The following is a 22,956-nucleotide window of genomic DNA, read 5'->3' as shown; positions in this document are numbered from 1 at the left end:
AAGAATGTTTTATGTATCTGCAGCTTATACCTGTCATAAGAGAAATAAAACCTTACTTTTTTCAGGTCTAAGACTCCTTGGTATAGGAAGAAACCAGTATATAGATCTAATGAACCAATGTAGGTCTTCAAAAGTAAGTTTGTCTTTAATTACCCCTCCCTTTCATTCACCCTTCCCTCCGCCCCCATATTATTTCATGGGAAATGAAGAATGGAATAATTTCATGGGCCTGGTTAGTTTAATAGTGTGGCTAATTGAGTGTGACATAGTGTATTGCTAATTATATTGTGTTTCCTGAAGTTAATAAAGAGCTTTTTAATTTAAAATCGACAGATAGCAAAGAAAAAGAGATTGAGTGCTACGTATTTTTTTTTAATCCTATATTTTCAGAGCTATATTTACTCTATGGCACCAGATAACTAATGTCTCCTGGCCGGTATAAACATGGAGTAATGATACTGGTTCTGGAAGTATTATTCCATGTTTCTATGAGTGCAGTTGAGATAAGAGTTTATTCTGGGACAGTCCTTCATCTAGGTGTAAATTTTTGTAGTACATATGTTTTTCACTAAGACAACGGCGATGAGTCTGAATAGGCATCCTTGCATGTGAACAGCACATGTAGAAAACATTGTAATGACTGTTGGTAGAAGTAGGCCCTTTAGTTCACAACAGTTCCTCCCTTTCTTCAGGAAACTCGTTAAGTGCTCTTGCAGTAGCTTCACAGTGCTCCTTCAACCAAAAGTGTGCTTACCAAAATATGAAGCTGATAGTGAACCAAAAAGTAATGGCTAAACAATGGAAGAGAGGCTATTTAGGTCTATAAGTAAACAGTATCCTCCAGTTTTTCTTTCCTGGACTGACACTCACTGTACTTTTTTACCACCATGCTTATTGAGGATGTGTTGTCCTTTAAAGTAAATAAAATATATTCCTGAAATGTGTTTAAGATCATTGAAACTCTTTAACCCATTTGTATACTTTGTTTGTTGTGCTCTCTTACCTGTTCATATTAGAAAATGTCATAAATAGTTTAAATTTGAACTTGATCCTGATGTGTTTGAATAGTGTGGTTTTTAATTAGTGATACCTACGATATGGATGAAAATAACAGTATCAGATGTAAATAATTTTTTTCCTTCCCATTTTCATGTGATTTGAGAGAGGAGGGAAACTTACTAAATGACAAGGCTAATAGTATTTGCATGTGTCCAGTCTGTGAATATAATGTACTTAAAAATGGATGTTCATAAAAATCAGTTTGTATAAAGGTAAATGGCTGTCTGCACATGTGAAGTGCTCTTTATTACTATCTCAAATGGACTGTACCACTGCAGAAATTTTTCAGAAGGAAAACTGCTCACGATCTATTACCCGTGAAACCCGTGGAGATCACTATAGAAGCGTGGTGGGTTGTGCAGTCTGGCTACATCACTGAGGATGACATTAAGGTATTTTAGTGTGGATTGCATCTCTACTTTTGGTTGAATACTGATAGTCCCTGAAAACAGGGGCTTCATTTTGTGTAGAGTACATAAACCTGCAACATAATCTTTATAACGACTCTTTTATAGAAATAAAGATTGGAACTAGTGGAAAATGTGATGTTTTCTTTCTTGACATATTCTGCCCTCTCCCTCCTTTGTACTTTCTGCACTATATACAGTGCTGAGGTGGTTTTGCATCAACCAACCTGTGGTAACTAATGTTCGTGGTAATGTGCTTTGTAGGGAACAAGCAACAAAATATGTTTTCTTAAATTTCATGTGTAAGCCCTGACAGCTCAGTTTTGACTGAATCTTCACCTTTAGTATAGTTAGAATCAGAATGTTAGTGGACTTTATTTGATATATATTTTCATTGTTTCTGCTCCTCGTGTCTCCTTATTTTTATCATTATTTGCACCTGAAAAACTTGTGAGCTGACTTAATGTTTCATCCTCATGCTACTTTCATTCTCACAGTTTCTTTTTATAGTCAGCTAGTTGTTTGATCTGGGTTTAATTCCTTTTCTGTAAGTCTTTTGTTTAGATTGGAACATATTTAAAGCAGTGATGGAATCTTTTTTTTGGCTACTATTTGGAATATCTTAGGCAGGGGCTACTTATATTCTGACATCCCATCAACCCAGAGTAGTTAACCTGAAGCATATTACTTTGATATTGTAAAGGACCTCTTTTTAGAACAATTCTGGTTGTGTGGTTGAACACTCAGTTTGAAAGTTTTAAAGAGCAAACCTATTATACTGTGGACTTCACTTGCCAAATACCTGTGCAATTAAGTACTACAGCACGCATAATTTTGTGCGGGGACAAGAGTAAAAAATTTGAAGACTTCAATGGGAACTGCAGTGAATTCTTCAGTGCAAATATTTTGATCAAGACCGTGGGTTACTTCCTATATTCGTACATTACTTATGACTGATATAAGGCTGAAATATTAGGGATTTTTTTGAGTGGTGTTAATTAAGTTGCATAGACTCTTTTCTACAAAAGACTAAGATGATTTCTTTTACCTAGATTTGTACTACATCGGAGAAGTCTGCTATTGATAAGATAATTGATTCAGGTCCTCAGCTTGCTGGTTCATTAGACTTCAATGTGGTTCACAGTAAGTTTTTAAAGAACGTCCTTTTCTGTTTGTGGATTTTGCTTAGTAAATTCTGAGAGTAGTGTCTGAAAGCTAGGAATAAAAGGGGATGTAGAAAGCTGAAGCATAAGAGGTAAATACTCCAGAGCTTGTACAGATTGCAGTCTAGATTTTGTAAATGGTTTAACAGTGAGCCATTAGCAGCTGTTGCTCTGTTATTGTTTGATTCAACAAATTCTTTCATTAGAAACTGTTGGTAAAGATTGTGGGGGAGGGGGATGTAGATTAGGCAAGAGAAACTAAAATTAAAAATGTCAAGAGTTGGTAATCCTGGGTGGTAAAACTTCACTCCTTGCTTTTCAAAGGAGAGGTTTTGTGATTTTTTTTTTTTGTGTACTGTTTGAACACCGTAAAAATGGGGCTTAAGTCTAAGAGGCTGTCTTGTTTCTCAAAGGTCTGCAACTTACTGAAAAATGGTGTGCATGTGTCTCCCCATTTCAGGGTAACAAGTATTAAATATAGACAGATCATATTAGGCAAGGGAGTACAAATTCACTGACAAACTCCTCCTTGAGAAGTCTGTCTGTAAATGCTTGGCTTATTACAAGCAATTGAACTCATGCACTGTAGTTTTCCTAAGAAATTGCGGCAGAATTCCACTGCCTGTTACTGAAGCAGAACAAAGCAATCAAAAAAAAAAAAGTGAGGTAGATGAAATTCAAGCTCTGGAGTGGATCCTAAACAGTATAGGGCTTAAGAAAATTTGAATTCTGAAAACACTTCATGATCTTTCTCTATAGATGGCCTGGTGTTGCTTGTAGAGAGGGTTACAACTCGGGTTTAGTAGGCTTAGAAGGATCTAACATACCTTTCTACCCTAACTCATGGGTAGAAAAAGAATGTACAGATGATTAACGTAATGGACTGTCAGTAGGATGGAATTTTATGGGGAAAGCGGACTGTTTAGTCCAAACAATGATGCCATCAATACATTTTGGGTACAGTAAGTGCAGATGTATCAGCTATGAGAGCTGAATCTGAAGGAGAGACAGTGAAAAGCACCCTTAGCATGTTGATGGCCTGTAATGTCATCCTGATCCATTAAAGCTGGTTTATTCATACGCATTAGTTTGCATAGCTGAGTATATGTCACTGTGTGTGCTGAACAGCAGTTATATTAGCATGAATTCAGGTTAGTTGTTGGTTTAATGCAGGCATTTTATTTAAGATCTGATTGGGGGTAGTAATTTTATTAGATATACTATAGATACATACACATGCTATAGCAGGGCTGAGCTCTGTGTGTGTGTGAAACACCCGGACAATTCTACTTCAGGTGTTTAATAGCACTTCACCTGAGGGTTGTTGATACAATTCCTCCCCACTGTAATGAATATGGTGTAGATGAAGTGATCAAAGGAACCACTGACAATAAATTTGGGTTATTTTATACTGTGTAATTTATCTTTATGCTTTACTGTTAGAGTATAGCTGTTACAAACCTTAAAGTCTAAAGATAACCATGCTGAAATGTTTTGCCCCTTCCTTAAAAACTTCTCCCTGGCTTATCTACTCTGCAGAACTGAATTGAGGTGCTTAGCACTCAAATCAATCTCATGTGGGGAAAGTGTCACTTAAAAATCTACCATATTACTGTCTTTATTGTATGCAATGTCTGTCTATATCTGCTGCAGCTTTGCTGATGCCTTGTGCTGAAGTGCCACAGAATTTATCTTTGCAGTTGTTTATAAAAGACTTTCTGTGAAGATGTGTGGGAAGGACATGTGAGGACCATCTGAACTGATGTGATTTAGTTTGTATCCTTGCTACTAAGTGTGCAAGTTTCAGCCTGAGTTAGGGGAGAACCAAAATGTAGCCAACATCCTCAGCTGACAAAACTTAATTCAGGATAAAAAACCCACTTCTTGACAGTACAGTGATGATGGTGAAAACTAAGTTAACATTTAGGCAGAGATGGACTCATCTTTGTCAAATGTAGCTACTTTGATCTGTGGTCATTATACTGTGCTGTCCTGAAAGTACTTCTAGAGCTCCAAGTGTATTGCATCAGACTGCAATTAAAGAGCTCTGGTTTAGGATAACATGTGTTTAATATTAGATGTGGTTTATTGATCCATGCATTGCAAAGTAATATGCTACTGTGGAGGCTATTAGGAAAAATTACTGAATTGGCTGATGGGGAAGCCTACTTTGTATCAGTAGTACTCTGGAAAATGCTTTTTTCTAAAATGATGTGCTTTTATTTATAAAGGTTTGTATAACAAAGGATTTATTTACCTTGATGTACCAATATCTGATGACAGCTGTATAGCAGGTAAGTAAATATTTAATGGTACTATACCTATGCTTTCTTGGTTTTGTTTCAGTTATCCTGTAGTTCTCTGTCTTGGAAGCTGCTTGTCTGTGTGCATGAGTTTGTTTAAATAAAACATTTGAGCTATGAAATGTTTTCCTGACTAAATGTTTTCAACAATATTAAAACGTTTTGATTGTGTATAGGATTTATTTCAACTTGAATTCTTAGGTTATTTTGTATACATATTCAGATAAGATTAAAGAGTCATGGCATGAATTAATAAGTACCCTCCTATATGTTTGTAATGAAAAGGAAGAATAGCATAGAGAAACATAGTTGCCTTACCAAAAGGACATGGGGTTTTGACTCCTATTTTCTAGACAGATGCAACTTTTTTATAAGTATTGGTTCCATCCTTCATGGTCTTGTCACCTCAAAATTATAGTCATGCACTGTCTGGGGACTATGTAGGAGCTTAAACTAGCACAGCATATGGCTGCCCTTTGAACAACTCCTTATACTATGTTAGTTCTCAGGGGTTTCTGAATTCAGTGTAATCTGCAAAGACATAAATCATTTGGAACCTGGCCATGCAGAAGTACCTGTCATTGCTGTAGTAGAGATCAGTTAAGTGAAAGTCCTCTAAATACAAGAGACTCTGTGCATAGATAATAGTTTTGGGAGTATCAACTCTGGAGTGTGTGGGTGGGGTGGGTTTTTTGTGTCCCACTCCAAAGCTAAGATTTAATCTCCATCCACATTACAAAATCATTTTATAGGCTGGATAACTGGAAATTATCTGTAGTGGATGAGCGAGAGAGTGCAAAGCTATGATGTCAGGTAGAGTGGCTTTAGTTTTTATAAGAAAACACATTGCCAACGATTACTTTTCTTAAGGAGCAGGAGCATTTTAAATACCATGTATACTGTCTTTAGGCTTTTATTCTTTGTGACTGGGAAATCCTCAAAATTACAGGTACCATGAAAACTAAAGAAGTGTAAATTTATTTTTCCCTTTTAATGCAGTTTCAGTTTAATAAAGAAAGTTAACAAATTGTAATTTTGCAAGTAATTCTTCTTTTTAGTGCCACCACTTGAAGGTTTTGTGATGAACAGAGTGCAAGGTGATTACTTTGAAACGCTCCTGTACAAGATATTTGTTTCAATAGATGAACACACTAATGTGGCAGAGGTAAGTAAAACTTGCCCTGTGTCAGGGAGATAGGAATATTTGAAAGGGCTCAAAGCACTCTGCTGAAAATACTAAGGGCAGAGATGTGGATCGATATCAAGTTATTTTATTTAGAGGTATTGCCAGGCTTAAGATCCAACCTGTTTCTTTTATCTTGAATGTAACTTCTACAGTGCTTCAGGCTTAAAGTGCTTCAATTCAGTGAAACAATTCCATCAGGTGGAATGAATTTATACAAAGGTGACTAATGTAGACTATTTCATATGACCTAGAACTGGAACAGAGTCTGTTTTGCTAGTGTGAAATAAAAAAAAAATTAAAGTAACTTTTTTCTTTGGCAGTGAAACATGCAGGGTGTTGGCTTAAAGTAGGAATAACTTTTGCATATTTATAACTTTAATATGAAAAATATGTTTTCTTAAGGTTTTACTGTTAAAACTTGGTGAATAAGTGCCTGAAAAATACCCATTAAATATATCCAGGATTTGTTTCCCTCCTTGCCTGTCTTCTGATGTCCATGATTAGCCTAGAAATGACACAGTGGAAGATAACCTCATATTTCTTTTGCATGCTCTCAAGTGTGGCAATTATGAGACTTCGTCCCCTTTTTTCATCACTTTCGATAAAGACAAAATTGCTCCTACCAGTACAGGCTGGGTTTAAAAATAAAGAAAACCAACAAAGATGTCGAAGACCACAAGTGGGTAGATTACCCTGGATTGTTAATACTGTATTGTTGATGTTGATTCTTTTTTTTTTTTTAGCTTGCAAACGTCCTAGAGATTGACTTATCTTTAGTAAAGGTATGTGCGTACAATGCATCTGTTGAACTTTATATGGAAAGTTCACTGTCTTGCAACATGGTTTCGTATAGCAGTGGCTTATTACGTGTATGTGTGTTTCTTCAGAATGCTGTGTCCATGTATTGTCGGTTAGGCTTTGCTCATAAAAAAGGCCAAGTAATAAACCTGGATAATCTTCATCCATCATGGAAGAATGTTCCTTCGGTAAACAGACTGAAGTAAGTGTCTTCATTCTTTACAAGACTTATTTTTCTCATTGAAGAGAAAGCTTAGAACCAAAATCTGATTGTAAAGCTATTGGTTGCTTTCTTTGACTTCTGCAACAACAAATCACACTTGGCTTTCTAATGTGTATAATGACAAGAATACTTGATCTCCTTTAATCTGAGGATAAGGGGTGGTAATTTAGCCTGGAAGTTTAATGTACTACTTTTGTTGCTGTTACTTAGTGCTGGCTTTTTGACCTTTAAATGCCTAGTTGCTCACTTCTGAAGCAGATAAGTGTACACTTGCTTTAAACTCCTGGGACCGGAAAGAACAGCTGTTACTGTGCTAGTACAGAGACAATGTCTCTTGGCACTGCTGTCAGTGAATATGTACATAAAGTTTGCTTGCTTGTTGTCAGGTACTGTTGCAGTTCTGTCACTAATGCCCTCACATGTATGCATATCTATATCTAATCTTGGGAAAGTGATGTTAATACCAATCAACAGAGGGTTCTCCAACTTGGAGTGCCAAGTTGCATTAATTAAGAACTGCCAGGCACTTTTAGTTCAATACATATTAAGCTATTTAAAAGGGCTGTTATGCCGGAGTTCTCTTTTAATGCTAATTCAGACTGTGAGACCAAAGTGAATTAGATTTTTTTTTTTCCATTGGATTCTTCTTCAGCAATGATGGTTTGATATTTTTTTTGATGTCTTTTTTCAAAATCTGATATTTTCAACCCCCCAAATAAACTTTTCTGCTGAAGCAGGACTCTGAGGGACGTCAAGCTTGACTGGTTTAGGGCTTAGAAGTATTGAAAGGCATGTATCGGGTATGCCTGTGCATGGACTAACTAGCACTGGAAGGCAGAGATAGTTCTTTGGTGCTGCAGTGACCGATAGATGTGGATTTTAATTCACATTAATAGGAGTACTTTGGACCCTCAAAAGATGCTGCTTTCATGGGACACTGGGGAAAACAGAAGTCCTATACAGGAAGCTGGGTCATCAGCCACAGATACAGATACCAACAGTCAAGATGATCCAGGTTAGCACTAACCATAAACTGTAATACATTAGGATCAATTATTTTTATATTGCTAGAGTGCCATAGGCTGTAAAGGGGTCTAGAAACAAGTAAAACACAAGATTGTGTAGATCCATTTTTCATATGGAATATACAGTGGGGGAGGCGGTGCCTACTTCTTGGTTTAAAATTCTTTAGACAAATGGCTTTTCTTCTGAAGATGAGGCTGATCCGTATTATGGATGTCAATTGATGCAAAGATACCAACTTCTGAGTTAAGTCAATCAGTAGTTTAGTAGTGATAAGGGAATTCTGTTCTACTCAGTATGGCAATAACTAACGTGTTTTTTTTCTCTTCTATTTTTTAATAGATTTGACTTAAACTTGATGATTTTATTTTTAAATAAAACAAATGTGATAATGTATTTTCTTTTTGTTCTCTATTAGCTGAAACAGCCAGCGTGAGCAGCCTGAATCTGTCTAGTGGACACACAAAACGTATTGCCTTCCTGTTTGATTCTACTCTCACTGCCTTTTTAATGATGGGAAATCTTTCACCAGTATGTCAAAATTGTTCAATGTATTATGTCAAGAATAAATATGTAGAGCTTTAAAATACTTTGACTTCAATATGATACAGCTGTAATTATTAAAAAAAACTTCTGTATTGTTTGTTGCTAAGAAATGTTTTTGATTAATAAAACTTTTACTTGCCCATTCCATTCTCAAAGAATTAAGGCAATTTTGTTTTGTTGTTCCAGAACTTGAAAAGTCATGCAGTCACTATGTTTGAAGTTGGGAAACTGTCAGATGAGAGTCTTGACAGCTTCTTGGTGGAGCTGGAAAAGGTAATCTGTTACATGTTTGACCAAATGCTTTTTCAGCACTTGAAGTGTTAAATGGGCCAAAACCCCCCAGTATTTTCGTTGTGTAAAACTGCTTATTTAGTAATACAATGATAAGAGCAAGCACCTTATCATACCAAACCTAAGTGGTTCAGTTAAAATGTTTCTTATTTACAGCATTTATACCTCTAGTGACTTTCAGGGACACACTGTGCATGTATATGAATGTGGTGAGTAAAGTGAGTTCATGAACTACATCTGCCTGAGTCTGTACACACATCTGCATTAGGGCTTGTTCAATGGAAATGACTTTCCTTTTAGTAAGGTGTTAATATTTCTGAAAGTCTGCACATCACTTTTGTAGGAAAATTTGACCATTATGTGCTGGAATATTTAACCTATCCACCTTTTAAAGATAATTCTAGAAGGACAACTGTAGAATTATGTAGGAGGACTGCTGTTAATTGCTGTATCATTTTATACCAGTCAGGATGACTGGACATTTAAATCCTTTTACCTGAAGACTGAGTCGTAGTTCTGATTTATAGATGTTGTCTTTGTGTACTTTTTGACCGTTTGTCTAGCATGGCCAAGACTTACTTTTCATGTAATAGTTGCTGTAGAACACCTTTGCATATAAGCTGCAGGGCTGTTACTCAATTACGAAGCTTTAAAATGCTAATTTGTTAATCTTTCCTTTTGTGTAATTGATGCTTGTGGAAGCAACCTGCCACTTGTATGCATTTATTTTGTTTCTTGTTTAGGTTCAAAGCACAGGTGAAGGGGAAGCACAACGGTACTTCGATCATGCACTTACACTGAGAAACACAATACTGTTTTTGCGGCATAATAAAGACCTAGGGGCGCAAGCTGTACAGCCTGATCAACCAAATAATGGTACTGTGAATGCTTGTGAGGAAATCCTTCTAAGTTTGTTTACTTATCTGCCATGGACTCAGCTTTCTGATTAAACTGCTGTTTCAGAAAGCAGTCCTTATCCTAAAACTTTGAAGCCAAAACATCACTTTTGCATCATCCTTTGAGCCTGCATTACTGGGTTTGCCTGTTGAATGACATTTGGGTGCCAAGTCTTGGACTTAACTTCCAAAGCAACAGATTAAAGCACAGTGATGGCAAGACAAGCTGAACTTGGGAAAGAGATTGGTTTCAAATCCTGTGCTCCTGAAGGCCATAATAAAGGAGTCATTGTTTATTCAGAGTTGTTCTGTCAAAGAAGCATTTTTCAAGTCATGAAAGGGAGTGTATTCTTCTAATGAGGGTAGATTTTTTTTTTCAATCTTACTGAACTTCCTCAGTATCTCTGTGCTTATTTCTGGGATCAGTTAGTTGGTGAGGAGCAAGCTGTAGTTCTGTCCCAGGCAACCCTGTATGACTGGAATTGCTGAAATTACTTACAGATTTATTAAAATTCACCCCAATAATTTAAAACTTAGTTGTGGAAAATATTGTATTCATGGCTTAGCAGGGGGGAATGGAAAACCTGAAATCATATTTTGGGTTTTATGTTCCATCTTAAGTGATAATTTAAGAATCTTACGTTTTCAACATAGGGTTTCCCTTGGACCTCTTACGATGTGAGAGTTTGCTCGGCTTGGATCCAGCTACCTGCAGCAGAGTTCTCAACAAAAATTATACTCTGCTGGTTTCCATGGCACCACTCACCAATGAAATTCGACCTATTAGCAGCTGTACACCCCAGGTGAAAAAAATACTGTGGGTTTTCCCCCAAGTATCTAATAATGTAATATAATATCTTCTTAATAGCTTTGTTTTGAATACATCTGTTAGATGTCCCTTTTAAAGTGACTCAATTATTGGCATGTAGAATAGTATTGAAATTCACCTAAAAAAAGAAAAAATTTAGTGAGGAAAAATGTGAATACTTAGGAAATTAAGTTTGTTTAATTTATTAACAGTTTATCTGTTCAAGTAGAGTCAATGACAGATATTTTTTTCTTGAGTTTATATTAATAGAAAATACCTTACTACCACCTTTCTGTAACGAGTCTTGCAATACTGGGCTAAGTACCTAGAATATCATAAGTAGCAGAGTAATACATTTGAATTCCTGTTCTAGATTTATATTTCTTTAAAACTGCTGATTCTTAAATGATATCTGTAACATATAACAGCTGCAATATTAAGTTATTTCTAATTTCTTGAATAATCTCTCTTCAGCATATTGGACCTGCGATACCAGAAGTCAGTTCGGTTTGGTTCAAACTGTATATTTACCATATAACTGGACAAGGACCACCCTCTCTGTTGCTCTCTAAAGGAACACGTCTTCGAAAACTTCCAGACATTTTTCAGGTAGCGTATGCATGAATTTATTCTCCCTCCCTTCTCCAACCGTTTCAAAGATACGCTGTACACTATTTAGGAATAACAGTTGAAGTCAGAGGTACAATTCATTATAGATGATGTACCTTTTCTAGAAGCAAGTTTTACGTAGCCTCTTGATTTGTTTCCTTTCTAGGTTCTGAAAAAGGAATGCTACTTACGTCTCTCTTCTTGTCACAATGTGACTCCAGGGTATTTGATGCCACCCCTTTCAATTTTAGTGTAAAATATGGTACTACAGTCATTGTGAATTTAAGTTTGTAAGCCTATCCCTAGAGTGTGTTACAAAGATGTAGAAGAGCTATATCAAAAGATACACGCCTAGTATATTGTGCTTTTTCTAGTATCGTACAAGGAAGGACTCTTCTAGATATAACTTCGCCGGGTTTTGGAGATGGCTAAGATGATCACTTCCAGCTTGTCCACTGTAGAAATCTGTGATGGAGACTTTGAATTTCTAGGCTGTAATTCTCCCTGCAGTTTAAATGACAGAATAATTTAATAAAGGTTGCACTAGGTTGGACAAAAGGTCTTCCTAGCCCAGTAGCCTGTGTCTAGTGGTGGCTGGAAGTAGGAAGAATAAGCACAGTATGTAATATTTCCTCTTAAGACCTTTCCAGCCCACCACATGTTCTGGTGTGGAACTTCCTGAGCTGTATATTATTTTGTGTATATAGAGGTTGAGGAATTCTTGTCTCTGCAGTGATCAGTTGCTCTCCCGAATTCCTTCCAGCCTTGAATCCACCTAACTTCTTAGCATCTGTACAGTGCTTTGGCAAGGAGTCCCACAAAACAGTGCCAGGTGATCAACTCATGCCTGAAAGACTTCAGATGCTGCATTCTGCCATTCTGTCTCTGAGATGCTAATAAGGACAAACGTGCCACAAAGGAGTACTGTTAGGTATTCTGTATACTAGGCAAACCTCGGTGGAAGTGGCCATGGCAGCTTCTGAACTTGCCTGAACCAAAAATAATTTTATCTGTTGACTTTGATTTGAAATGCTGCAGATGCTTAGCAGCATTTGGGTCTTGCTGCTCACAGTAGAATTAATAAAATAATGTTGTTCAAATTTATAATTGCAGAGAGGCCTCTACAGTTCTCATGACATCATTCTGAGTAGATACTTGAGGAGCTAAATACTTTAGAACAGTATGGAGTCATTCAGAGAGGGATGTGCATTCTTTGGTGTACCTACATCAGCAGTCCTCTCTGGCTCTAGGATTTGTAGATGTATTTTCCATTCCTCAAAACTCTTTCACATGTTCCTTCCCTTTCAGATTTCAAAAATTTTGTAGATACCCATGTTTCAAAGACTTACTTTAAGATAACATAGGATTAAGTGAATCAAGGCTTCTAGAGCAGAAGGCATTTTGTGAGGCCATTGGTGATGAGCTTGATTCAAACCTTAGTCTGTCATTAGCTTAAACTACCAGTAAATGTATGGATTGTGCACTTGTATTAGTAAAAAGCGTTCAGTGTGGTAGCCTTGGAAAACTTCAATACTGCTTGAATATCAGTGTGCTGATAGGTCAGGTTTTCTTGTACTGAACGATCTCACATTCTGCACAATCACAAACTTATTGGAGCTTTTTTTTCCTCTGCATGCATATGTGAATGCTTCTGCTACTGTTTTGGAGTGTCATTTTCTTGGGGAACTGTCAAGACATTTCTAGAAGTCTTTTGGAGATGCAGGGGAATTCAGTCTTGAAAACTGAGAAACTAGGAAATTACTTCCTAGTCAGTGTTCTTGTCCTCCTGTCCCTCCCCCTTGGATAGGTGTTTTGGGGATTGATATATCTTTGTTCTCTGTTGACAGTGTTAGTTTATCTAGCTTATATTTTGTTTTTAAATTTATGTTAAGAGGCTGTTGCGATGGCCACATAGCTCTAAAGGAATTGGTGACTGATATCTCCTGTTCAAAATAGCATCTTAAGTTTGAGGTTGGCAAACTTCTGTCTTTACCGGGAATATGAACATGAGTGATCCTTGGTACAAAGTATAACATTGTAGAGTTGTAGTTACCTGTGGTAACTTCCTAATTGTAACAATATGCTAATGCCTAACTCCACTATTTCACTTTATGTGCTTTGATAGTCCATTACTACTGTAAATATTCTTAATTTCTCTCTTCTAGGGCTACGATCGCTTACTAATAACATCTTGGGGTCACGACCCAGGAGTAGTTCCTACTTCAAATGTGCTCACAATGTTGAATGATGCTTTAACACATTCTGCTGTTCTAATTCAGGTACAGAGTGCTCTGTATAAATGATGAAAACTATGCAAAATTTTTTGAGTTAAGCTGTTACGTGGTAGAGGAGGCTAACAGCGTAGGAGAGCTACACTTTTGCCAAGAGCTGAAAAATATGTTTAACTTCTGTAGCCAGTGCTGCTATGATTCAGTGGTGGTCAAGACATGGGTTTTGAACTGAATGCATATTATGTATGCATTATTGCATTATGGGCAGACATAACAGAGTTTTGCTAGCTAGAAATGAGATGTGGTTTTACGAGTGTTGGGGATATAGGAAACTGGAATGAAAGTGGAGACTCCACAAGCTTTTTAGACAGCAGTGGTAAAAGGAATAACGGTTCATGCTCCCCGTTACAAGAAATGCACTTTTTTGGAGTGCATGGTATTTAGCTGTTACAGTAAAGTATGGGCAGAACATGCTATTTATTACAACCAGCAGAAATAGTGGGTTTGTCTATTTGGAGAAGTAAAATAGCTTCCTCTTCTGTTTCTTCAGTTCAGCTGAAATCTCAGAACTAATCATTCAGATAGATGTCTAATATTGTAACAAACATAAAATTACACATTCTCAAAGGCCCGCTTGTGACAGCCTTGACTGCTCAAAAATGTTACGTACTTAGGGGTGGAAACTCCGTTTGCTCCACAAGTGCTCAGTGATTAGGAAATCTGTTTATAACCAGTAATTGGAGAGAAAAATTGTTGCTGTTCACTGAAATTTAACCTCATGGTGTTTACTTGCATGCATTTTGGGGGGAAGGGGAGGGTATTTGATTTAATTACTTACTTCAGCTAAGCAAGAACTTTAATGTATAAATATCTCATTCTAGTTATTTGTTTCATCAACTTGACTTGTACTCATTAAAAGGGAGCACAGCTAGGACTAAGCTAAGCTGATGAGTATATTTTTTCTGTTCTTAATTCAATTTATTGGTGTTCAGGGTCATGGCATGCACGGAATGGGAGAAACAATGCACATACCTTTCCCATTTGATGAAGCTGAGCAGCAGGGAGGTAACTGACTGTCTTTTAATGTAATCTTTACACCACCATATTTTTCTTGCACACTATGCAGTAAGGTTACAATAATCCTTTTAATACAAATTTTTTTGGACTTACGAGTCAAGTTAGATGAGAAAATTGAAAGGATATTTGAATGGTTAACAAGTCTGTTCTGGGCTTAGAGATACAGTCTTCTTCCTTCTATCTTCTCTGTCCTAATTAGGCTGTTTTCTGGCCTTTCTTCTCTCCTAGCACAGATGTAAAGAAGTAACTTCCACAAACACCTTTGAATCTTTCTTTGTGTGTACTTGCTTATTAACTGCATAAATAAATCTTCCATATATTCTATTCAGTGTATCTTAACTGTAAGACAGGTGAGACCAAAACTGAACAAACTTATCTTGATTAGTAGCACTAGGAACTATTATGGAGGTTTTTCCTCTGGAAGAGCTTTCTTAGCAAAATCTCCTATTCCTTCAAATAGGAGATTTGAGCCTAGCTCAACTGATTTTGAAAGGCAGGAATGAACATGTTCTGAAATACTCCTTGATGAGTACGACACAAGCTTTGCATAGTTGAGGCCATAGCCTTCCCGACTGAGAGCTGTCATAAAAATGTGAATTTCCAGGTATGAAATCTAAAATTATTTAAGCTACAACTTAGCTTTATGTCTAGTTGGCCTGGATTTTTTTAACTTCCTAATTTAGTTTTTACTAGGTTCAAAATTAGTTTCTTTTATATTTGCTCTCTCAGGGATGTCTTTCTTCCAACCTGATGCTAGGTTAAAAAGCTTGAAGGCAGAATCTCTAAGTTCTAGCATGAACAGCTCAATGTTGAAACTCCTTGTTAACCTCTAATATTGTATTCTAATTCTTCAGAATTTCGGATATGTGGAACATGTATCTTGTATTGAATTTACCATAAAAGACTCTGGCACTGAAAGAGCTGGACATCTGATTCCTAGCTGAACCTTGCCATCCCTGCTGTCTGTATGTGTCTGTGTGTGAGAGAGAGATCGTCTTCTGTTTGTATTTTTCCTTCTCCTTGGCTCTTTTATTGTACTATAAAATACCCATTAGTGCTTGGTGTGGGAAGACTGTGATCACTTACGTGTTATCCCAGATCTACCAATGTGATCACTAAGATAGAGCGTTACAAGAGAGAAAAAATCCAGATAAAAAACTTAGCCTGGCTTAGAGATGAACTATATGGTTGTGGAGGAGGCTTCTTGTAAAGTAAGCTGGAATATGTGTTGTTTTCTACTAGATTTCTCTCGTGTGAACATGGGCATTCATACGGCTTTAAAAATACTGAGAAACAAAGTAGACTTGCAGCATTTTTGTGGCTATGTCACTATGTTGAATCCTTCAAGTCGGCATGCTAACAGAAAGCTGAGCGATGCTTCTGATGGAAGAGGTGGGTTAATAATAATTGTCTTTTTTGGCTGCGTTCCCTTAATTTCACATACAATCACTTTAGCAAAGGTGAACAAAGGATTAAATACTTCGATTTGGAACTCTGCAAAACACTATCCAACGCAGGTAGGAACCCTTTTTGAGTGTGAATCTGTTGGCAGTAGGCTTGCTTCCTAATTCTTCTTTGCAACTAGTTCAGAAATAGCACATACAGACTGAAAATCACTGGACTAGAACAGTTAACAGAAGAGAAAAAGAATAATTTCAAAATATTAAAAGTAAATTGTGTCATTTTTATATGCCAGAACTTAACCTTACATAAGTGTGTTGAGGATCCCTAAGTGACTCTTTAGTTCTAAAATGAGTCAGACCCTATGTTTCTCCATATCCCTTCCTCCAGTTTTATAGCTGTATGGCAAAGCTTGTGATGTTTCTTATGTCAGGTGGTAACTATACTTATATTCATCTACATGTTTATGTAATAATTACTTTACCTTTAGGAGAGGCTGAACTAGCGTCAGGATCTGATGTAAATGGGAGCACAGAATCATTTGAGATGGTAATAGAAGAAACCTCAATGGATTCTGCAGTCAAGCAAAGCCTTGAAGGTAAAAGCATGACAAAAGGCTTGTACTAAACATTTTCAGTCCAATGAGATAGCTTGTTTTTAAGGATCTGAACACGTTCTTGTTTGATTGTCTGGGACAAGTGCAACACTAACTGTTCTTCCTCCTTAAAATCAGATTCCCTTAAATCTTTGAGCAGTTCAGTAAATGAACTGTCTTTAAAAGTATGAACTGTCCAATGGATCCTGATCTGAGATAACTTGATTCTGGGGTCAGTATTCTTGCTTTTGTCTTGTCTTAAAATTTGATTGTCTCTTGGTTTTCTTTCTGTAGTACCCACAACAGAACTGGAATGGGTTCCCCTGGAATTATGCTTTGGCATTCCACTCTTCAGCTCTGAGCTGAATCAGAAGGTCTGCAGAAAAATTGCCACTCACGGATTATGTAGAAAAGAAAGGTAAGCTGTAATTTATCAGCTACAGGTTTAACAGGTTGTATGTGTTATGTCCAGAGCTTCTGCAAAAAATGATACCTGCAACTCTAAGAGCAGACCTGAGCTAAGTTTCATAGAGTACCTAATTCTAGTGGGTAAGGTGGTTGCTTTATATACCAGCTATAATGTATAATCTAGTAATCATTAGTTGTGAAGGTTAAGATTAGGCTGGTTTTTTAGTTTCTGCAAGATGAAATTTAATTCTTTGTAGAAAACTGTCTATGAACAGATCAGGAAAAAAAGTAAATTTGGGTGTCTTCCTACTCATTTCCTCTTCCTAGCCTAGCATAGGCTTTCTTTCCTCCTCCTAACTGTTCTGGGGTGGCGGTGAAAGCTTACTGGTAATGCTTTGATATAAAATGCATTTAGTTCTTGTGGAAATTTTCTTTTACTATTGGTATCTTATTTGCTAAGTTTAGTCATGGCTTATCATCAAGCTATCTTCTGCTTTTTATTGTAGCTTTTCTTTATGAAAGATTACTCTTTCAATGGTGGGATTTTGGGGTTTGGTTTTTTTGGTTGGTTCTCTGTTGGTGTTTTGGTGGTGATTTTTTTTTTTTGTTGTGTGGTGGTTTTGTGGTTTTTTGGTGTTTTTGGGGTTAGTTGGTTTTTTGTGTTTGTGGTGTTTTGTTTTTTTTTTTTTCCCCCTAGGGCATGGTACTGGAGACCAAAAATAAGTCTGCTTGAAAACATGGCTGAAGGATTTTATTATAGTAGTTGACCTGCTTTTTTACAGTGTGTAACTAATCTGCTTCTTAAAAGTCTTGTTACCAGACTGTCCTAGATAAGAATGAAATATGATAAATTCTAATATATTAATATCTTATGTAAAATAGCATTTTTCAATTGCAATAGTTTCACTTTAGTGCGTTGTAAGTGGTAGGGAAAATAGCATTTAGCTGACTAGACTCGAGCAGATGAGTCGAGCATCTCTTCAGTGATGACAATATTATCAAGCTTTTTGTGTGAAAGCTTTTAACTTTGTCACATAGTGTTAGGTACTACTAGAGTTACTTGTGAGCAAGTCACTATGGTGGTACTTGTAAAACTTTGTGCACCTTGGATGTAACTTCTCTTTTGTTTTTGACAGCCTTCAAAAACTCTTACATTCCAGTAGAAAGCTGTCTCTTCAGGTCCTTAATTTTGTTCATTCATTCCAGGTAAGGAGCAATAATCCAGATGTAAATCATTCTGTATGGTCTGTTATCCCTTTTTGCCTTCCTACTTGCCATTCTTGGGTGTATGGAAACATATGTGGTTTGTTTTATTTGCTTTTGCTTTAAATTGTAATTGTATTAAGAGCACTATCAGCCTCAAATTCTACTGGTAGCAAAGAGTGAGTACTTCCTTATCCCTTTTCCAGCCTTATTTAATACTTGTCTCTTAACCTCTGTGGTTGCACCTTGTGTGTAATTAGTTTCTTTTTTTTATGTGATTTGCACAGCAAAATTGTTCTTCACTCCTGTTGTAACACAGCCTACTCTGCTGGTTACTTGGTCGCTTCTTAGATATGTTAGGGGGATCTACTGCAAACCATGGATATGCTAATCTTCTGAGATTTTATCTGCATCTCAAGTCAACTGTGTTCCCTTAGGAAAAAATTAAATACATTAACATGTATTTCATACCAGTTACTTTTTGCACTTGTCCTAAGTGCCTCTAGAACTTGGTGTTGAATGAGTATAAATATGTAAAACTGCATACTCTGGCAGGATTTTAAGAGCATAGATAGAGAATAGGGGTCTTGTGTAGCAAGCAAGGAGGAATGCCAGGTCTGCAGCCTGCTATAATTCTACATGGAAGTGTATGCTAGCAAGGCATGTCTACATGTAACATGGAATCTGCTTAGCTGCTTATGTCTTATGATACTTTTCTCTAAAATTCTATCTTTCAGTAAGGTAAGGAACTTGCAGGTTACTTAACCAGGTGGTGTTACGGACGGTGTGATCCTGAAACTGCCTCCTCATGGGAATGTTGGAGATTCCCAGTAGGTTTGAAGCCTTGAAACCATCTGTCAAACAGTCTCAAGTGACTTCTGTCCTAATGTCTTAGGTGTTATCTCCGAGATACACTTTTCTTGATAATGATCAGAGAGTGAAAAAAAGAAGGTGCTGAAGTGTTTTTTAAGCTGCGAAAACCAAACTTGTGGGAAATAAAACTAATCAAAAGATGGTCAAGTCAGTGCCTCCAAATACACATATACCTCTTAGCACATGGGATAAATAGCAGTATGATAGCTGTTTTGAAGATTTTATAGCTTTAAATTCATTTTGCTAGGTCTTCCCTTCAATTTTAAGCCTCAGGCTTCCCTGAAGGTTTTGTGGAAGCCAAATAATGCATGCACCGATGCAGCTGAGGCAACTGTATGCTTATGTCATGCTTCCTTTTGTTTATTCTGTTTTTTATTTCCATAATGATTTGGTGTTTATTGGATTAAAGTAACACACTTCAGAAACATTAAGTGTATTGGCAGATTAGATTAGCCTGTCATATTCTAACTGTTAAATCCTTCATTGTTTGTCTTGTTTTTAAGGCACTTTTTTCTTCCTTTTGATTTTTAGGAAGGTATTGCAACACTGGATCAGCTCCATGATGCTGGTTCTTCAAGTTTGCTTTTGCAGCCTGTTTCTGCAGATATGGGTGTTCCACTTCCTGCCAAGAATCTCATGTTCAAAGAAGGTGTATTATCTGAATGGAATGGATGGTCCCCTTCCTCAGTTTTTTTCAACCACACCTAAGGAACAGGTCAAATAGGGATTCTCATGCATTGATCACTGAATGCCTTTCTTCTATTATGGTTAATTCCTAGTGCCAACCACTAAGAAGTGTACTGCTGCTGCAGCATAACCCATGTAAAGGTAGTGTTACAAAAACGTGTTGTGTTGCAGTATTGGGGAAGTGCTTAAACTGTCTAGAACTTGTTACTCATTACTGCATATCTTGCTGCAACAGAGAGCTTTTTAGCTGTCAGCACTATTTTTATCTTGAGACAATCTTTCTTTTATAACTAAACACACCGTTTCTAGGCTTTCTGATGATTGTTAAATTTCTATGCTGTCACCACAAAATTGCAATAGTAGTTTTCTATGTTCGTTACTCAGACATAAATTCTGTTTAGTTTTGTACTGTATTACTGAAAATCTTTCTGTATAAAGGTAAGAGATTTGGCTCTTCCTCTGAAAGCGCAGTGATACTGTTTAAAAAAAAAGTATCATGGTGATATGGGGCATTAAGAATTGTTGAATTCTGCAGTTTGGCTTAACACTGGGGCCTTGACAAATCAGTACAGTGGAAAGAGATTTGGTGCTTACAGGAGGCTGAGTTAGTCAGACTCAATGGCCTGCTGATGACTTAAGGCCACTTTGAAGATGAGTGGTGCACTTTCATCTCTGGTAGAATTTGATGGAGGTGCAGAATTATGGAAGGGCTGAAGTGGTCGGCTCTGTTCATGGGGTTCTCCATGATAATATGGATTCATCTTGCTCTTTGTATGAAACCAGGAGTGTCTGAGACTTGATCACACTGGGAGTTAGTCCCTCATTGTTATTTGAAGCTTGTGATTGCTGTGGGAAAACTCCTGATGTCATAAGTTGAGTTTAAGGTAGATAACTAGATCTGTCCCATTGATTAATGTTTGAAAGAACAGAGCTCTTGATTTTTCACATGACAGTTGTTAGCAAAGGAAGATAATAGCAGAGGATGTGTAGGCAGAGACTTCTCTGCATCTGTTTCCTTGAACCATTACCTGCTGATTATGACAAACGTTAACAGTGAGCTGTTTCATCTAAAATCATGTTCTGGCTCTATTTGTAGGGGATGATTTTATGTAGTGTGATTTCACTTTGTTTATATTAGGCATTAACAACTTTCTGCCAGCTTAAAAAAAGTCTGTCCCGTTTAACACACAAGGAGAACTGGAGATGTAAAATGTTAGGACTTTTAAACCAGCTGTCTAAAGTACTCTGCCAACTCTCTTCTTTACTGGAACTGCCTTGTTTTAAATAGTCATAATTAAAAATGAGACTTAACCATCCTGTCATTACTAGCCTACAATATGTAACAGACAAAGAATCTGTGGCATAGATGATGCTGGACAACAGCAAGGAGAAAAATGGCGACATATGGGTTTGTATCCTGTTCTGTATGGCTGTAAGAAAAAACATCACAGAAATTTGAAAAGGACAAACATACCACGATAGGATAATGCAGTGTCTTCAGTTACAACTGTGAAAATTCCTTTTTTTTTCTTTTGCTTTATATACATTCCTAAAGTGTAAGTGTAGGACTTGTGCTCTAAGAAACTGGAAGTCTGTAGTACTTCAGTTTGCTCAGTGCCGCTTTCTTACATCTGTTTTGGTTTTATATTTTACAAACAGCAGCTGAACTTACTATTCTGCATATATTACAGAGTTAGCTTATTTATATAAAATTGGTCATTTACACTACAGTGACTTTTGTACTGGACATGCATACTCTCCATAGCATTTTTTTTAAGTTGCCTTACTTCCTTCAAAAGAAATTAAAGAGGAATTAGATGCCAATCTTCTAGAAATGGCAGAGGAAACATTTACTGTGAGAATTGTCATGTGGAGATTAAGCCAATATCTAGCACTGTAGAGGAGCTAAGCAGTGGTGATGGCTTACACCTTCAGTACTATAGATGTTACTTTAAATGCTACAGTGAGCTGTAGTAGATGAGCTAGTTTGGCGTATTGTATTGAATTTTGCCATGCACTGTCTATACTAGTACGTAAAGTGATGATGGTGCAAGTTGTATGGAAGTTTGAAAATGGATGAACATTTCTTGTTCTCACTGCGTATTTTTCAGTGTTACTAAGTGAAGGATACCCTTTCTTATTACATTGTCTAAAGTAAAGTTTCTAAATAAAAGTAGCCTGCTCTTCAGAGTTGTTTAATACCCATAAATCTTACAGTTAATGGTGAAAATTCTAGATACATTACAGTTTTTTTAAAACTCAAGCCACTCTAGTTTATGTGCTTCAACACTAGTTTAGGAGCTTAAATGTTCAAGTCTGCATATCTGAAGTTTACTGAATAGATTGCAACCAAAGAAGTTCGTAGAATACCTGAAACTCAACTACAGCTCCAGTGCTTGGGATGGTCCAGAGGCTTTACTCAGTATGTGACTATTGTTTTAAATATGGTGTAAAAAATAAGATCTCAAAGATCTTCATACCAAAAGAATCTATTTTATATTGTATTGCAAATAAAGACAAATTAAATCAATTTCTTTTCTTCAGGTAGTTTTATTGACAATGGGGAAAATCACATGCATTACACACTGTAAAGCTGTTTTAAGTTTCTATCTTCAGCAAGATTTTTAACTTGCAGAAGAGAGGTTGGCTTTGTGCTCTGGCACAACCCAAGTAGTATTCAGTCTAGATGGATATACCTGAAGATGTTCAGGAGCCAGCTAGAAAGTGTGTTATGTTTGTTTTCAGGTTTTCTGATCATGACTTATTTCACAGTTCTTTCTTCTTTTCCCTCATCATTCTCAAATTTTCCTTTATTTTCTTGTTCAGTGTTCCAAATGGTTTGTATTTTAAAGTACGACTGTAACTGAATACAGTTGCACTCTTCTAATGTGACATTGTTAATATTATACATTGAATTGTACAAAGTCTGTGTTCAGTTAAATTATTGGCACATGTAACAAATGTTTACAAATAAACTGTGGTGTAGGTCAAACTATGTGCAGAATCCTTCACATGCAGTAGTGTTCTTCTTGGGCACAGTGCTAAAATGTCACTCTCACTGCAGTGCTCAAGATTACCAAGTGTCATCAAAGTATCTTTTTTCCTGTATGCATGCAATTCTGCAGAAATGCAGTTTTATCAGTGGAAACCCCTTATTTTAGTGTAGTCT

The 22,956-nt window shown here is 36.7% G+C and overlaps 1 protein-coding gene across 1 annotated transcript in view; it reads left to right on the top strand.

Annotated features, from left to right (window-relative positions):
• FAM91A1 (family with sequence similarity 91, member A1) overlaps positions 1 to 22,531 on the top strand; it is a 28,924-nt gene extending 6,393 nt beyond the window's left edge. The window contains exons 5-24 of the mRNA XM_010576938.1: positions 66 to 133; positions 1,338 to 1,451; positions 2,519 to 2,609; positions 4,861 to 4,923; positions 5,991 to 6,097; positions 6,862 to 6,900; positions 7,006 to 7,118; positions 8,036 to 8,154; positions 8,581 to 8,693; positions 8,895 to 8,981; positions 9,743 to 9,875; positions 10,550 to 10,698; positions 11,178 to 11,312; positions 13,478 to 13,591; positions 14,536 to 14,608; positions 15,863 to 16,012; positions 16,512 to 16,619; positions 16,911 to 17,034; positions 18,161 to 18,230; positions 19,632 to 22,531. Coding sequence (XP_010575240.1) covers positions 66 to 133; positions 1,338 to 1,451; positions 2,519 to 2,609; positions 4,861 to 4,923; positions 5,991 to 6,097; positions 6,862 to 6,900; positions 7,006 to 7,118; positions 8,036 to 8,154; positions 8,581 to 8,693; positions 8,895 to 8,981; positions 9,743 to 9,875; positions 10,550 to 10,698; positions 11,178 to 11,312; positions 13,478 to 13,591; positions 14,536 to 14,608; positions 15,863 to 16,012; positions 16,512 to 16,619; positions 16,911 to 17,034; positions 18,161 to 18,230; positions 19,632 to 19,808 — 2,147 coding nt within the window. The 3' untranslated portion in view covers positions 19,809 to 22,531. The remainder of the gene's footprint in view (positions 1 to 65; positions 134 to 1,337; positions 1,452 to 2,518; positions 2,610 to 4,860; positions 4,924 to 5,990; positions 6,098 to 6,861; positions 6,901 to 7,005; positions 7,119 to 8,035; positions 8,155 to 8,580; positions 8,694 to 8,894; positions 8,982 to 9,742; positions 9,876 to 10,549; positions 10,699 to 11,177; positions 11,313 to 13,477; positions 13,592 to 14,535; positions 14,609 to 15,862; positions 16,013 to 16,511; positions 16,620 to 16,910; positions 17,035 to 18,160; positions 18,231 to 19,631) is intronic.
• Positions 22,532 to 22,956: the final 425 nt, after the last annotated feature.

Source organism: Haliaeetus leucocephalus, unplaced genomic scaffold, assembly GCF_000737465.1.
Source record: "Haliaeetus leucocephalus isolate CR32 unplaced genomic scaffold, Haliaeetus_leucocephalus-4.0 Scaffold555, whole genome shotgun sequence".
In the NCBI taxonomy this organism is placed as follows: domain Eukaryota; kingdom Metazoa; phylum Chordata; class Aves; order Accipitriformes; family Accipitridae; genus Haliaeetus; species Haliaeetus leucocephalus.
The sequence above is the reverse complement of the archived record's forward strand: the minus strand, read 5'-3'. Positions and strand labels throughout refer to the sequence as shown.